The sequence below is a fragment of the Cariama cristata genome, unplaced genomic scaffold (assembly GCF_000690535.1).
Source record: "Cariama cristata isolate BGI_N322 unplaced genomic scaffold, ASM69053v1 scaffold4797, whole genome shotgun sequence".
NCBI classification, from domain to species: domain Eukaryota; kingdom Metazoa; phylum Chordata; class Aves; order Cariamiformes; family Cariamidae; genus Cariama; species Cariama cristata.
The window spans coordinates 190084-207705 of record NW_009628349.1 but is presented as its reverse complement, the minus strand read 5'-3'; the positions used below and the strand labels follow the sequence as shown (position 1 = coordinate 207705).

Genomic DNA, 17622 nt, shown 5'->3' with positions numbered 1-17622 from the left:
TTTTAAATCTTTCATGATACCTACTCAGATCTCTACTTTATTGAAGGAGCTTCTCACATAAACTGCCCATTTCTTTCCTTAACAGTGTCCCTTGCTCAGCATCTTTCATCCTCAGTGGCCTAAACCATCTGTTCAACCTTACTTGACCACAAGCACAGCTTACACTCAATATTTGAAACTTTTTCACTGACTGGGACATTTAGGATTTTTATTTCCTTCCATTTATTTCATAACCGCATGCTTTTTGGGAAGTTCCCATCTAATCTAGATTTTTTTATACTCTCCATCCTGCCTATTCTTACATCCAAAGCCAGTGCTTTCTATATTGTTGCCCAAATAACCAGCGAACAAGATTCCTATCTTCATGCTGGTCCCAGTGAGTTCACTGACTACTTTATTCTCTTTCTCTTGCACAAAATGTATAAATCTCCCTGTGCAAAAGCAACAGACCTGTTCCTTGGGCTTCTGCCCATTGCATTTCCCCCCTAAATGCACTATAGCATCCATCATACTTGTACCTGCTGCCTTTAATCCACATACCAACAGTTTACTTGTATTTTAGGACAGAGACTGCTGCAGGCTGTGACTCTGACTACTTAAAGGACTATCATCTCAGAAAGGGTCTGTGTTAAGCAAGGCTATTATTTGAAGTAAACAAGTGCCTGAAAGCAAGGCACGCTGAAGTAGAAACAAAGCCTGCACTTCTTCCGTTTTTTTTTTTTTAAAGAAATTTTTAAAAGCCTTTGCCACAGACAAAACCACACAGCTATTTTCTCCCAACTCACTCTCACACTAGCTGAACAAGCTCATCTCGCTGGAAGAGAAATAGTAGAAGAAACTATACTATGCCTAGTGCTTTTATGCTCCATTTTTATCCTCATCCCTGAAGATGTCTGACCTGTGAGAAGTACTGCTCAAACACTTCTGTATTTCTTAATGCAAGGTAAGCTGGAAACCTTGATCATTTCAGGAGATGAAACCAAGCAGCAACCTAGTTATACAGTTTAAACTGCATCAACCAAAGCTTCAATGATATGATTTTGTGCAACAGAAAAGGTTGCACCAGGGCCACAGCTTCCTAAGTGTATGATTTCTACCTCACTCAAAATGAAGGCACACATGCCTTCAGCAGGCAGTTTCAAGCATTTTCAGTAAATAGAGGCAATTTTGTGTTGCTAATCTGTATCATCAGCAAGTTTCATAACAACTTCATCCTGAAACTGGGGAAAAAGGCCACAGCACCAGCTTTCTGTGCTGAAGATAGTTCAGAGTGTGGGTCCAGGTGGGTTATTTATTGTGCCTGCTTATGGATACAGCAAGTGGATCAGAAAGAGTAGTAAGACATGAGTAGCGAGAATTAATGTCCTTGACCACAAATGAACTGGGATTGCACCTGCTGGGACTTAAGCAAAACAAATGTCTTTCAAAACTTTTCTGAAACTTATCATAGTTCGGCTTTATGGCTGCTACAAAAAACAACTCACTGGTTACCTCGAGAGAGAAATTCTAAAGATACCGTAATCTCTGGTTTCACGTTTGCTATCGGAGTGCAAAAAGACAGCAACTTTCTTCAAAATTTCAGGACTCGGCAAACTACTGTGTCGTTTCAGTTACTATTCTACAAAAGATTAGGTACACAAAAGAAAGACAAAAGTTTCCCACCGTGAAATGGAAAGAGCTCACACTGGTTTGCACCTGGCAGGAAAATACACACATATTATCACAATCTGGAGGTGCTGTGTTTTGCCAGATGCCATTTTTATGCTTGTTACCAAAAAGCTCCAGGGTATTCCAAAGCTTGCAGAAAGATCATGGTTTAGTTCCATGTCCAGAAGAGAGGATTTGTTGCGCTTTTTTCAATATGGACTTCATTTTTTCTGCTTACTTAGTGGAGATCTAAAAAATCTCTGAGCATATGGAGATTTCAAACTTATCTTGATGTAATTTGTGAAGTCAGGACTATTTTCTGATCCATATGGAAACTGGAAGGGGTTACAACAGACTATTGAAATCAAGCTTTTGTATCTCAACAAGGCACAAAAACATCTGTTCTTTGTTGGTCAAGACACAGTTAATAAACATTATTATTAGGTAAGCATCCCATTGTGCCTGTCATCATACATGTCAATCTCTGCATAAATTAGGACTCTAAACCTAACAGCAGGGAAAGAATTAATTTCTGAGAAGCGTGGGCCAAAAAAACGTTTATGCCTGTCAACCACCACCACAATCTCACATCATTCTTTTACTCAGGCTTAAAGAAAAAGCATCCAGCAAGCTTAAAATAATTTAGAATTACCTCTATATTGTCAGCATCTCAAATTTTGCTCAAACAGAGCCTCTAGCTAAAAAAAAAAAAAAAGGTTTTGCTGCATAAAGTTGAAGGGAAATTTATGGAACTAAACCTCTGCATATTCAGAAAAATTTCATACTCGGTATACACAATCTGTTCCTAGCAGATTATTCAACTCCAGAAGGTAAAGACGTAAGTGAATATTCACAGATACCCTTGACTATCCTGGATCTGCAGAGGTTACAAGACCTTTGACTGTTTAACAAAGGAAGAGCACTAGCAATAAACCACCACAAAGGTTCTTTTGTGAGATTACGATCACTTAACTCAATTCAGACCTCTACGTGACACGGGAAAGTACAGTAGAAAATGAGTTACTTTTCTTTTCAGTACAGAGCAGGGCATTATAAAAGCAGCTTTTAGATTTATTTCCAAGATCTCAGGGTTTCTTCTGACACAGCAGCAGAATGAAGCTCAAAAGAAGCCCTTTATGCAGTCATTTGTCGGTCCAGGTGGCCTGGCCATGCAATGATTCTGCAACATTTTTTCTCAGGCTGCCCCTTCTTTGTCCTTTAACATTTCAATTCACTTTGGAGGCTCAGTGACATAGCACTTCCCTGCCATTGCCTCCCCAGTTTGTTTTTGTAGACCTTTGATTTTGGAAATCGTTTACCTGTCTGAAAGAGCACACTTCTGCAGCCACTTTTGCTTTCATGTTTCTCTGAGGTACATTGTGTTTCTTAATGTAGTACCTTGGGCAAGGCAAGGACATACCATAAACTACATAATTTTATTATATGAGCGACTTCCTGCATGAAATAAATCCCAGTAACTGCCTGCATATACTGAGAATACTAAGCTTCAAGTTTCAAACTCATGCCTGTGACTGTTTTCTAGGAAGGCAAAGCCTCTTCCAAAGCTGTTGTTTCCCGATGGCAGCATTTACCCAGGAAGCAGGCAATGTAAATTCTAGGGTCTCATCCACCAGCTGGGGTCTGATCTCTCAGGACCTGGATAAAAGTTCAAAAACTGGGTCTCTTCACATCTCCTTCTGCTGGAGCTGGGTCACTATGAACAGGCAGATTCAGAGTGCTACAAAAAACCCCCAAACCACCCCAAAAAAGAGAGAAGCCTCTCTCCATACAGGATGCTGAGGTTTAGTAGCTCTTGTTTTAGCAAACTTTAATATCGATGACACTGCTTTGGATATTTCCAAGGATTTAAGGTGCTCAAGGCCTGATATGGTCCATCAGCGTTGGATCCTAAGATCTGGTTATTTAGGGAAAATTCAGATGGTTTGAACACGTCCCTAAGTTATCTCTTTGGTTACTGTTCTATAGAGAATGAACCAAAGCCATCTAAGTGACACTTAGAACTCCTTCCACTAGCAACTATGAAGACTAGGACGCTGGAGTCATCACTTACCAGTTTTGGAGCAAAGAATTCCTTCTTACACAAAGCAATCATGTTTTGGAGAACTTACACTCATCACTTACCAGTTTTGGAGCAAAGAATACCTTCTTACACAGAGCAATCATGTTTTGGAGAACTTACATGCTCCTTTGGTTCCTTTCGTTACGTGACATTAGACCAGTTTCAACTTCATTCATTTCAAATTTGAATCATCTCACACTCCTCCACGGAAGAAGTCTTTCATGTCTCTTCTTCATATTCCGACTTGATGCCCATTTTTGCCCTCTCCATATTTACTGCTCATGTTGGTCCAGTCTTCGTTTTATGCCGCTGAGGAAAGCGGAGCCCATGTACCTTGCAAGCTGTAGCCACTTGATTGAATCTGTGCTGGTATTTCAGCAAGGGCAGCAGCCGGCAGAAAGATTTTGAGAAGGAGTCTTGAAACCTATGGCCTGCTCCAGGGCAGGAGCTGCCGACACATTGTGATACTGGTGCAGGTGGCTTTTCACTGCCTCAGGGAGGAAAATACTTCCCTCTTCCAGTGCCCAAGGTCAGGAATACTTTTCTCCCTCCACTGCACATTCCCTTAATGAGAAATACCTTTTCTTCCTCTGAGGCAGGTTTTCCTAGTCCCACACTTCTCTTTCTTCTGTCTCGCTCAGGTGTGAGAAAAGGATACCGGAGCAGGACCTGTCTGGGCGAACAGAGCTGGTGCTCCCAGAAAACAAAACTGACATCTGCTGCTGCTCGGTGAGAGAAGAGAGGGGAAAGGACTGCCACGATGAAAGCAAACCCTCTCTCCCTGATTTTATACTGAAAAGCTGGCTCTAATATTGCCTTTTGCCTAAGAACCCCCCCCCAGGATATACTGGAGAATGAGATTTCTGATCTGCTTCTCACACATCATATTCCCTCTGCATACTTTTCCTTGGCCTTGCAAGGAAGAACTTCCCACAAGTTTTTCAATCAAGAGTTATTGCAAAATCTCATTAGGTCACTAGTCAGCTAGTTACGGAAATGACGAGACTGTCAGTACTTGAACAACACAGGCAGAGTTCCCATTTGCAGAACAACCATCGGCAGCTCGAACACCTTCTAGCCGAGGGGATGCTCCCACGGAGGGCTCCTGTGCAGGCACGGTGTGCTGCGACCCACAAGTTTTTCAATCAAGAGTTATTGCAAAATCTCATTAGGTCACTAGTCAGCTAGTTACGGAAATGACGAGACTGTCAGTACTTGAACAACACAGGCAGAGTTCCCATTTGCAGAACAACCATCGGCAGCTCGAACACCTTCTAGCCGAGGGGATGCTCCCACGGAGGGCTCCTGTGCAGGCACGGTGTGCTGCGACACCAGGATTCATACTGGCATTTGCACCACTCCTGAACGAACAGGGGAAAGCGGACACAAAGATCTTACCAAGGATTATGAAATACTGGTGGGGATGGACCCCATTGTCTCCAACACATGAGCTCTCCTTGAAAATAATGACTCATTCAGCCTAATGGTAATGCTATATTTTCGATCACGAAAGGAAAAATAAAAGCCCATAAAAATCACTCTGATCAGTACGGAATGTGGCTTTTGCATTCCACAACCCTAACATCTACTCACCTGTCAAAAAATTAATCTATACTAATCTTCTCAACACCCTTTATGGACAACAGAGGAACGTTCTTCCAGAGTCCAATTCATTTAAGTCCCAGACACATGTCTAACAGGCAGGACGCAACCGTCTGTGGAGACGGTGCGTTGCTTCCACAAAACGTGGTGCCCAGACAGCTTTAGATGACACATCCAGCACTTCTGACTGCCAAAGTTAGCCGAACACCATGGCCTGGCAGAGAAAGCTGGCAACGTTGCAATCCTGTTGCATGCAGCTTATAATCCCCTTTCCAACGCAACAAAAGAAAAAAAGAGCAATTTTGAGTATTAAGAATCCAGACCCAGTGAACGTTTTCAAACCTGATTTGTTTACCTTGCTGTTCATAGGTAGGAACTAACAATGATTTTTTTAGATGTGGAAGAAGTGGAGCTATGCAATACAGAGGGAGGCACTGAAAAAAATCTGAGAAGTAGAATTTCTCTAAACATTTGTCTGCCATTTACAGTGTTGGATGAGTAATTCCATGTGTCTGAAGTAAAGGAAGAAACTTAGGGCATACAGACAACACGGAGTCTTCTCAAATACTCCCCAAAACACTGAGGTGAAAAATAATATAACTTCCTTTTGAGATCTTCCTTATCCAAGTATATTGGTCTTCTGGACAAGAATGACTCCTTAACAAGGACAGTAAGTGAGAAGGTATCAAAATAGGAAATAATATAAAATAATATTTAAATAAAAGTTTAATTCACTCTTACAGATTATTTAAAAGCACCTTATAATTTTACTGTCAGCTCTAAAAAAGACCAACAAGAGATTGGAATGATATTAGCTGCTGAAATATAGGAAACCTTGTGAACAATTGGATACCAGCTAAGCGAAAGCACAGTAATATTTTGTACACCACAACTATAATCAGAATCTGGCATTGGTTTATTCAAATTTTGCTTTCTTGGAAGCAAAGCTTACATGTTCGTAAACATCAAAATAAACATTGCTTAATTTTACAATTTGCTAAACAAATACTTTTTTACCCTGAAGGGCATATGCAGAGCCATCTATTTGTCTGGCAGTTCTCCTGTTGACCTGTGCTTCCATATTTTTTTAAACAATTGGTTCCCTCACAACCATCGGTGCTTAAAAATCTCTTCTAATATTGTGCAAGTCATAGGCAAGGTAATTTTGATGTGTGCCCTTCCTTACATAGTTTTTTGATCAGTACTTAATTAATGCAACTGTGAAAAACTATACATTTTCAGGAAAATGTTTGGATTTTGGCCCTGTAGTTAAAGACCTTCTATAACTGAGTTGTTTACATGGATTTGAATCACAAGCATGTACACAACAAAACCACTATACCAATGTTCTTGGTCTATGCATAAAAAGTATGTCTCCTACTTACACTAAAACATACAAAAAATAAACTACAAAAATTGTTTACACTTGATTTCAGCAAAAAAAGCTTTCTTCAAGAAAAATGATTCTTCTTTTTTCAGCCATCAAAAAAGGAATGCAAGTAAACAATAAATACATGTGCTTTCTCCATATAGACATATTTACACTTGAGTCTTTGGCTTATGTTTAAGTTTCTTTATAAAGATCGTTATGTGATCCAGCCATCATTGCACATTAAAACAAAATAAGCCAGGTTTTTTTTACTATATATAATATATATATGCAACACTTGAAACGTATAAAGAATGAACCTTACTATCAATTTGCACTGTTATTGTACTTCAACAATGTATCAAAAGAAAAAAAAGAAAAATTAATACCATATAGGAAATATTGATACATGCAACAGATGGTCGCTCTACTGGAATTGAGAGACGGCTGCATATACAAACACTGAAAAGTCCTAACTGGCGCAAATCTCTTCTGACTCTGGTTTTCATTAAATAGTATTTATGTGGCACTAAATGTTGATACTGTATACAAGCATAGAAACAGATTGAGTTCTTTTATTAAGATACACAACTTCATAAGAAAAATACTTTGCATTTAAAATTTAAAATCCCTCCCACCCCCCTCTTCCCCTAAAATCTTTCTTCACAGGATCAAGAACTGTTGTCAAAACAGCTTATTGAGATTCATGTATTTGGTGAACTTTGTCACATCCATTCCAACTAAGAGGATTCCAGGTACTCCAGCGCAACATCATAGCAGAAGCGATATTGCTCCTTTAAGGGGAAAGAGGAAAAAAAAAAAAAGAGAAGTTGTTAAATTAAGATTCTAAAGTCTTAGCAGCAGTATCTACAAACAAGAATAGTCTTTGCTAACTACTATGCAATTTTAACTTCAAGCCTGACATGCTTGGGTTTTCTTTCTTTCTTTTTTTTTTTCCCTACTACACAAGTGTATTACCAGCTCTGATTTAAAAACTCACCCTAACCAACGAACTAGAAAAAAAAACCTAACCATGAAATGCAATGATATGCTTCTCTGATTTTTTCAGCTTCTGAACTGGTTTATCAAACATGAAAAGTTCTCCTATCAGCCAGAGCATTCTTGCAGTGAAAGCACCTCGACTCTGATATACCATTTATATTTAAGTGAGCTGATACCGAGCAGTTAACTCCTGCTTGCTGCTTGGACAGCCAGGGAAAGGCGAGGGAATACTGCGCTGTGATACAGAGCTGCTCTGGGCCCACAGCCCGTTTGTACAGTCCTATCAATGTAACATCCCAGAGATCATGTAAAAGAGAAGTTAAAGCTCAAAACTTCATCATGGTTAGTATTTCTCCTTAACAAGGATGCTGTTCAGAGCTGATACTGAGGGAAAGGGAGGAGGAAGGATAGAGGAGAGGGCAAGAAGAAGAAAAAACAAGGAAATGAACTCAACTGCAACCTAACAAAACAAATCTGCTTTTGTGATTTATTTTTGTTTGCAAAGGAAGCCAGCATGATCCATTAGCAGGAAGTGGTGAGGATATCTTAAAGGCTTTATTGCGCTGCTCATTTTGGTTATCTGATCATGTTGCTGAATGTAGGGCACGTGACAGTGTTATACACTGGTCTTCCTCGTTTGTTTTCTAACTAACGACTCGACAGCTGCTGCTGTTCAAGAGCTCTGAATAAAAACCCACACAACAGAAACACGTAACTACAGAAATTCAGTAACTGCTGATTAAAGCTACAATGGAATTTAGGACTATTTTGAAACGAAACATAAGTTTACAGACCATTTATCAGAAACATACACAATCTACCTTGGCCTCCCTTTACAGTGACACAAGTAATTTTCCATGTGATCTGACCTGTTTTCTTCACAGCAGTGAACTGAAATCCAGGCAGCAATTCAATATGTTGTGTCTCAGACGTCTATGGCACAGCTCACTGCAAAGTATTTGTGGCAAAACCAGCAATACCTAGCCCAATGTCACTGCTGCTACAGGATGCTCTATCTGTTAACACTTTAAACACCTTCTTAATTTATGTGGTGGCGAAGGATGGAAGTGATGCATAACAATTAGGCAAATCATGCCACGGAAGCTACTTGATATTAAGCAAACACCGACACCTGGAAAAAAGGGCAATATGGGAAGAGGCAGCTGCAGCCATTTTGCTCAGTATGCAGGTTCATAAGGTCAGAAACAATTTTCACTATGCATAAGCTGCAAAATGTTTTTAATTTCAATTGGCATCCCTGATTTTTATGCTGTAGGCAGCCATCTGGCTGAAAAGTGACACTGGCTGCTGGCAGTGTGAGAGTCAAATGGCAGAAACTCCCAAACACTGTCTAACCTGCTTTCACATTCACCTATGGAAGGAAAAAAATCCACTTGGGAGAATTTTTTTAAGGACTCTCCACAATGTTCAGTTTTCGTGACTGAAGTGATCACTCCAATGGATACGCACTCATACTGTGTGCATAAATATTGACCAGAGAGTGAAGGTTATTTTGAGTTATGGCAATGTACATACAAATATTTAGTCTTGTGGTTTTGCTAATTCAGGTTCATATTGTTTATATTAGTTTATTTTTTATATGTTTATTATTTAGGTTAACTACTGGACTCAATGATCTTAACGGTCTTTTCCAACCTAAATGATTCTACGATTCTATATATTTATTTGCAACATACTAGATGCAAGCCTTTGATTTTAAAGTTCTGAGGTATTATTTTGACTACTACAAATCTGAGTAACAAATATTATCATTATTCAGTACAGCTTCCAAAGCAGCAGTTGTTATTAACAAGGAAAAGATTCCCATCTCCAGCTACTAATCTGGACTTTACAGCTTATTCCTACCAAGAAGAACTGCCTTGCTCTGTAAAATTTCAAGACAGTTTGTGTGAGCGCAACCCACTGCAACTTCTCTTCAAATAGTCCAGGTTATTTTGGGAGATTAAAGTGCATTCTGTTAACTCAGAACGTTTTCTGTGAAAAGCATGGTACCACTACAAGAAAAGTAGCGTAAAATGCTTAGCCTGGCCTCTCCTGCTGCTGACTTGTGTGTACACTTAATAAACGTCTCTATCTTCTTGTGGCCCAACATCGGTTTGCTCTGTTTTGTGGGCACAGGACTGAAAACGCAGCTCACACGACAAGAGAGCCTCTGCCTCCCTGGCTGTTTGCAGTAAGCCCGATGGGCTGGTGCTTACCGGAGTTTCCACCATGTTGGGCTTACTGTTCCGCAAAGTCTTCACGGCGTGGAAAACATCCACCACGTTCTGCCTTTTTACCATCTCAACCACAATGCCAATGGCACAGAACATCCCGCTCCGGCCACCGCCATTTCTGTACACAAGGAAAAGAGCTGGTTAAATGTCACTACGGCGTAAGAGAGCATCCAAAATGCATTTCTGTTCTTAAACTCTGTAAACATGAGTGATTCGTGAGTCCCACCGGGACACCAGGCTTTAGCAATCTCCTTGCAGCTCCAGTGGGTTTGGTCCGAGACATTTGCTGTTTCTGACCTTCCACTCAATTACTTCTTTTGAATTCTGCCCTTACAGCCCACCATGCTGCCCAGCTATGCTATAGCTTAATTTACATAAGCATTAGAAATAAAAAACTCAGTTCAATGGCAAGTACAACATTAGAAATCAAAACCCAAGTTCAATGGCAGGTACAACATTTTCCACTTAGTTCTGGAAAGACACTCACTTAAATTATCCTATGGTATGAGGATTATCAAACCAGAGTAATGTCAAGGCATGACTAATTTGATATCTTGTTGACCACTGGGGACACTTCTGAACTATTTTAATCTTCATTTCAAAGAAATTAAGGTGGTTATTTCTTCTTATTAAGTTTAATTTAAACCAGAAGGTTCCATGGATAATGAGGAGGGGTGGGCAGAACGGGGCCACACAAGTTATTTCTGAACATTTAAACAGATGCCTTTTTTTAAAAGTAAGGAGAAATGCATAATTCAATTTCTAAGTTTTAAACTTTATATTCAAATTAGGTATGAGAGAGATTGGTCATTCTCTGCTTAGGGAGAAAAAGATGATGCTTTTTCAAAACTCCCAAACCACCTCCTATTTAAATATCAGGCTCAGATAAGCAGCCAGCAGTCATTTACCAACAATAGTTTTAGGATCCTGTACTGTATTACACAACTTTTCTCTGATTTGATATATCCATAGTTTTCAGTCTAAACCCCTCAAAATATAGTAGGCCTTCTGGAAAAAATGCAACACGATATGCAAGAGTTACAGAAAAAATAACTATTTGGCACTCAGCATAAGACTTCCTTACTGAAACTGTACAGAAGAAATTGTTCTGTACACATTTTGTACCTGAAAAACACGCTATTGTGTACAGAAGGAGACAACACACAGGATCACTGTAGTATCATGTCCAAAATACTCATTCCCATGGTACTTTGACCTGACACAGACCAATCCAAAAGTTGACCAAAAGTCGACCTACAGTAGCAGTGGTACTTTTTTCTTTGTTTTTTTTGTTTTGTTTTGTTTTAAATAAAAGAAACAAGGGCATGTGCAAAAGAATGTAGTTATAAGAATACTGCTTGAACTTAAAACAAGAATTAATTTATAAGCATTTATTTGAAGAGCAGCAATTTGACTTTCTCCTAGTTACTCACAGGCAGTGGATGATGGTCCGGCCCTCCCCTTCTTCACATTCCTCTTGCCATTTTTCAACCTGGAGAATTAACTTCAAGAAGGATCTCTTGGAAGCTGGTACATCTCTGTGAGAAGCCCATCCCAAATACTGGAATTGCTGCACCATCAGATAGCCTTCTTGTGGCTGAGGGAAACCAAAGGGCTTTAGATCAATATGACACCTTTACATCTTGGTTTAGAAAACCAAAATATAAAAATAACATGAAACCTAAGTGTTGATATTATGGACAGATTCCAACATGTCTATACATTGCTTGGTAGGATCTCTGTTAATTTGTACCACTTGAGCTCAAGGAAGATGTCTAAAAAGGGAAAAAAAGGGAACTACATTGAAGACATCACCACAGTTTATCAATCACTAATGTAACCTATCCTGACTTCTAAATGGACAAATTCCCTAGATTTTACTTGTCAAGGGTTTTTATCCTTAACATCAACAATCAATTAAAAACATCACAGTTAAATTCTGAAGAACTACAGAAATGAAGAAACATACCTTTGGTTCCCATGCATGAATTGACCCCATTATAAATAAACAAGCAATATTGGTGTACAAATATGACTGTTTTCCTTGAACTCTTCCCTTTTTGCCAGACTATGATCATCATGAGAGCCTTCCACGTGCTAGATGTTACACAGGGAGAGCTCTGAATAGAATTAGACTGTCACAAGAAACGCCTCATTAATTGGAAGAATAAATAATCTATTCAGTATCTTGGAGCTTAAGATGACGAAAAGGAGTAGGAATGTGGATTTTAGAAAATGAAAAACAGAGCAGAGATATATTTAGAAACAAGATGTAAAGGTGAAAAGGCATGGGAGACAAAGAGAAGTAGAGGAGTAGAAAATCAAAACATCGTAAAAAAGAAGAAATGGAAAAAGTGAAAATAAGAAATGAACAAAAAAGAGGAAGTCGCAAAATACAATAAAAAAAGTGCTATGGCGTAATATTTGCCAGTGTGCCTACACCTTGTGCCTACACCTTAGCTTCCTGTACTTTCCAAACTAGGTATGAAGAGCTGAAAATGTTTTTCTTAGCTCTGAATATAAGCAAAATGAAAATTTAACTAAAATACTTGCCACACGCAAACTGATTTCTGCACTTTGAAAAATGAAAATGTGATCAAGATAAAAGAAAAAAAAATCTTTATATAGACAGTAATCAGTTTTCCTCACAACTATTCTTCAATGTTAATGAAAGTTAGATGTATACTCTTAAGTAGCATTTGGTGGTGTGTAAGTTCTGTATTGGATGAAAGATACATAGTAATGGTAAGTAAAATAGGGATTGCTGGTTAACTGTACATATAACGGTGGGACAAGCATCTGTAACTCTGTACTTGTAGGCAACATAAGTAATTTATAGAGGTGAGCTAAAGGAGGAGACACTGGGCGGCAAACAGGGTTTGAGAAGTTCTGTGACAGTGCGAAACACTACGGGGCAGCAAAAAGACAAGATGGTGCAAGGTGTGAAAGAGCTGACAAGAATGCAAGACTGGCACTGCTACTGAAGTTGAGAACAAGATGGTAAATGTAGGTCGAGGCACAGAGGTGTAGAACCCTTCAGAGGCAGAGGAGCTTTCAGAGTTTTTTCACACCCCGCTTTGCAGGGTGCCACAATCCTCCTTTTATGTTGTGGTTCTCATATCTCAGGCTGAGAAGGTGCAGGTTGCATAACCAGCCCCAGTGCTCCTGTTCCTTATTCACGGCGGAAAATGTCTTACGGAAACTATGAATTAAATACCTGTCATTATATGTTCATTATGGGGGTATTCCTTTCACTGTACACTGAACGAACAGAATACTTCTCATACATCTACTCCTTAGGGCGATCGCCAGAGAACAACAGTCACTCACCTTACTGCTCTCTCTGCTTAGTGTGTAGCTGTAGAAGAGTACTAGAAATTAGTAATAGCTATCGATGCTTGACTGACTCTTTTCTGCACAATGTCTTAAGAAGATTAGTATTTTACTATTATTCAAAAATAAAAACCACAAGAGCCTAGAAAGCGTTAAAAATTACATACTTTGCATTACAAATTGTTACGATAAGGCTTACTCTTGTTAGATTGCATATCCTGAAAATTCGGTTTATGACGTCACAGTCCATTGAACACGACATGCATTCCACTTGGATGGGACCATACCGCAGTATCCCTTCCTCAGGCCAGTATTGCGGGCAGCCCTGCGCCAGAGCAAACCAGGCATAGTTAAATGGTAAGTTACAACTTCAGCGTTGCCTTGCTCCACTGCAGACATCTCACTTAACCTTTACTGAGCAAGTAGTGTTAATCAGTTATTGTAAAGCAGAGAATAACTGTAAAGTCACTGCACTGCTCTACATTTTGATCATGTAGTGGATCTCGAGCGATTAAAGCATGCGACGGTACATGGAAAACTTGAGCCCCAAACTAACCTGTGCTAAGTCGACTTCATTTAACATCACAAGAGAAGTACAGCCGTAGTCATACACTAATCTCCAGAAATCTTTCACAGTGTTTGGTAAAGGATGTTGTGTGACAATAAAAGCTGCTGGCTGCCTGTAGCTCTGTAAAGGCAAATGATTTTATTAGCACCAGTAGAGGAAGTACTTAATAACTTCCACTCAAACACTGCAACAGAAAAACCATATAAATAGAACAAAGCTGTGACATCAATTACACCAGATTTCACCAAAGCTGATGTTAAAAATACATTACCATCTCCAGTAAGAACAAAGAGGTTACACTGCTCACGTCTGCCTTCTGCTTTGTAACAAGCCAAGCCCTGTTTCAGTTCAGATATGCATGGGGCACTGAAGATGCTCTTCAGGGCTCTGCTGAGCTGAGGCTTGGGCAACTCTGCTCCAGGCACTGTGTCCAGGAGACCGAGCAGGAAACCTTCACCCCATGTTGCAGTGAGGGATGCAGAGGTCTCAGAAGGTCACTCCATCCACAGCACGTTACACGTGAGCTTTGTGACTGAACTGGGGACTAAGCTCAATCCCCAACTCTGTTTTGGAGCCACAGCCACAGGGTCACCCATGGAATTGACCTTCAGGATTACTGCGTCTCATTTCCAGCAGAAAGTAGAAATTAAACAGCAAAATGCTGTCATGACAGCAGCCTCCATTTTCTGTATGCTGCATTATACACAACTGCAAATAGGGATTTCCAGCCTTGCATAGGTTAGCTGGGATGCAACTACTAGCAGAGGGGCTAATTCCCTGCAGCACATGTATTACAAGCAGCAAGCAGAGGAGGAGACATCAGAAATCTTTGGCAGGGCAATTTGCAACCATGCACAGAAAAGTTCTGCAGTGAAGGAATACAGATCTGAACTGGCAAGAAAGCACTGACCGGTTAATCTGAGAAACAGAGTAAGATGGTGAATATTCTTGTAGGTGGATGGGATTGTCAGTCACCAGTTTGAAGATGAAGTGCTGGGACTGCTGTATGCAATGCAGAGATCCCGTGTTTAGCATCCATGCTGGTACGAAAGTAGCTTGTCTGGTTTTTTTACTGAATTAAGTAAATTAACCTAGGAGAAAGACCTGTTAGGGTAGCTAAACCACTTCTGGTATGGAAGCTTGCTTGCTTGAAGACTGATATGAGGGATCTTCATGTGCAATATATTGACATACCCTCGAAGTGCATAGTGTGAAGCCCAGAAGGAAAAAATACAATTCTTTTCACCCTTCTACTTGCTGTAAATTGTGAAGATAACAAATTAATGTCTTTAGCGTCAGTACTTGTTTGACAACGCAATAAGGAGGCTGACAATTTTTTCATCTATGTTTGCTATCCTTTTCTAACGCAGGAAGCATATTGGGGCAGCAGTGGCTTGTGCCCTACTTCCTAGATCTGCCCAGGGAGCAAAGAGGAACAACCAATATCGATTCTTCCCTTCTATTTTTAAGAAATAAAGTGTGTACGAGCTGATGTTTCCCCATCGTTTCTGGTTTTTCCTGAAATGACAGAATGTATTGAGTTTGAGATTATCAGGTTTTCAAAAAGAACAGGCAGGAGATCTGCTGTCACACTGGGAAGCAGACACCTTCTTGTGGGAACGCAGGGACAAGTACATTGTGAAAAGGGGAAAGTTTCCATTTCTGTTTTGCTACCGAAAGCCCCCTTTCCTTGCCCAGCAGTGGGGTCCCCCTCTCTGAATAAATCAGTCTTAAAAAAAAAAAAACAAAAACAAACAAAACAGAAGAGAAAGGGCAAGAAAAAGCTTTTATTACCCAAAGTTTTAACCCTGTACTTATAGCTTTGTTATACACCTTCCTTGTAATATATTACTTCTTTTCTGCTGCTTTTTGCCTTTTATTACCACCATTTCTGTCTTTCCTTACTTGCTTCTGATTGCTCATCCCTTAACACATTGCTTGGTTCCTGTCCCTGCCTGCCACATGCTGTTACACACTCCCTGCCACCCAGCCGTTCAGCCTGTGTTCTCTTCCGTTCTCCCCAAACCACACTCCTCTATGCAGCTCTGTTGGTTGGTCCCTAGCACATCAATTTTATCCAGGTGCTTAATGTAATTTTAACCGCAATTCTAAACAATTTTGGTTGCTACCAAAATTCTGCTCACTGCTCTAATTCTTCCATTCAGCCCCAGCGACTCCCTAATAGATTGGTCTCACACATGCTACTCTCCTCTATTTTTCTGGCACAATAGCTAATTGTGAGATTCAGGACTGCATTTTGCTAGCAGTTCAAATGTTTCCTGCGCTAGCTCAGACAGAACTCCAGGATGAATATACCATTCAGTCCTGATGATTTCTGCTATTATTTGCCATTTCATTCCAGCATCTCTTCTTGACACTGCAGTTTCTGACAGCACTCCATTTTTGAGGAAGGGGAGATACTCCTGGAAATCAGGGTACTTATTTAAGTATTTACTCTAAAGGTGGCTTTAGGAGCCTGACTTTGGAAACGCTAATGGCAGGCACAGGCAGGTATCTGACAGCACATGTGACGAACCGCTTTATCGATCAGACACCTATAAGCAGGTTGACCTCCATTTTTCCCATTAATTCACCTTTTCCCCTGACAATACTTCTGTTGCTCAAACTTCAGCTTTAAAGAGCTGCAACTCAAAATATGAACAATCAAAACCCCAGCCATATCCCCAAACATGCCAAGGAAACAATTTTTTTTCCCTCTTTCCTTGTCTCTCCTGCCTCAACATACATAGCCTTTTTTATAAAATAGCAATAGTAACCTCATGCTCAGGTAGGTAATATTTAGTCCCTGACAAACAGCAGGTTTTTGAGATCCTGCTGAGATTTGAAGGGCTGGAGACTAGAGCTTTATGTATGCTGTTGAAAAGGGGAGATTTCCAGTGGGTCCCACAAGGATGCAAAAGACTAAAGATAACAAACCTTCTGAACAAGCAACACAAGCTGGTGGGGTTTCCTAGTCATTCCCCCCACCCTTCTTCGTTAGGACTGTTTTACTGGGCACTACAGTAAGAAAGAATTATCCTTTCTTAAACCAGCAAGTGCTCTCTCTCATATTACACAGCTTTTCACGGTACACTACGCAGACAAAGAAGATAGTCTCTTACGTCCATAAGAGCAGCATTGATGTAGTTGCTGCTCTCCCCATCAATAGTAATTAAGAAAGGCAGACATCTGTCAGGTGGCAGCATATCCATGAAGCGGTTCTTGTCGTGGTTCCTTGGCAAGCAGGCTATGCTGCAGTCCTCCGCTTGCAGGCGAGGGGTCACAGAATTCAGGGTCTAAGGGAGAGAGGATGCTCGCTTTAGCACGCTGAACTAACAGACAATGGACTCGAGATTCCCCAAGTTTTAATTTAAAATATTGCAATATGGGGAAATGTGAGGCATTAGCAAGAAGACATTAGCAAATAAGAGCTCCTATCTGTTTGATGGATGTGCTGGGGCTTTTCAAGGGGGGGTTAAGCTGCAGGTGTAAAAGGCGTTCAGTGCCACTGAACCGATTTCTGCATGACACCAACCCCTCCGAAAGGAATAAAACAAAGAGCATCCTTTGGAGCCCTAGAGATCTGCGCCTTAGCTGTGCAAATGCAAGCCAAAACTCCCTGTGGTTCCTAGGCAGTGCTCTTTATTCCAGACAGATATTTACTGCAATTTTACTCAAAGGAGGATATTCCATATTTAAAACAACTTTTCAAAGCACATAAACATGGGTGCTTTATTTTGTGGACTAAAAGTAAAGGACCAAATGCTATAAACATGACATGAAA

At 40.2% G+C, this 17622-nt stretch overlaps 1 protein-coding gene across 1 annotated transcript in view; it reads right to left on the bottom strand.

Annotated features, from left to right (window-relative positions):
- Positions 1–6045: 6045 nt before the first annotated feature.
- Positions 6046–17622, bottom strand: part of PTPRK (protein tyrosine phosphatase, receptor type, K) — a 187649-nt gene continuing 176072 nt past the window's right edge. The window contains exons 23-28 of the mRNA XM_009704781.1: positions 16961–17134; positions 13827–13958; positions 13470–13595; positions 11371–11534; positions 9920–10055; positions 6046–7492 (exon numbers count right to left, since the gene is read on the bottom strand). Of these exons, the coding sequence (XP_009703083.1) occupies positions 7439–7492; positions 9920–10055; positions 11371–11534; positions 13470–13595; positions 13827–13958; positions 16961–17134 (786 nt within the window). The 3' untranslated portion in view covers positions 6046–7438. The remainder of the gene's footprint in view (positions 7493–9919; positions 10056–11370; positions 11535–13469; positions 13596–13826; positions 13959–16960; positions 17135–17622) is intronic.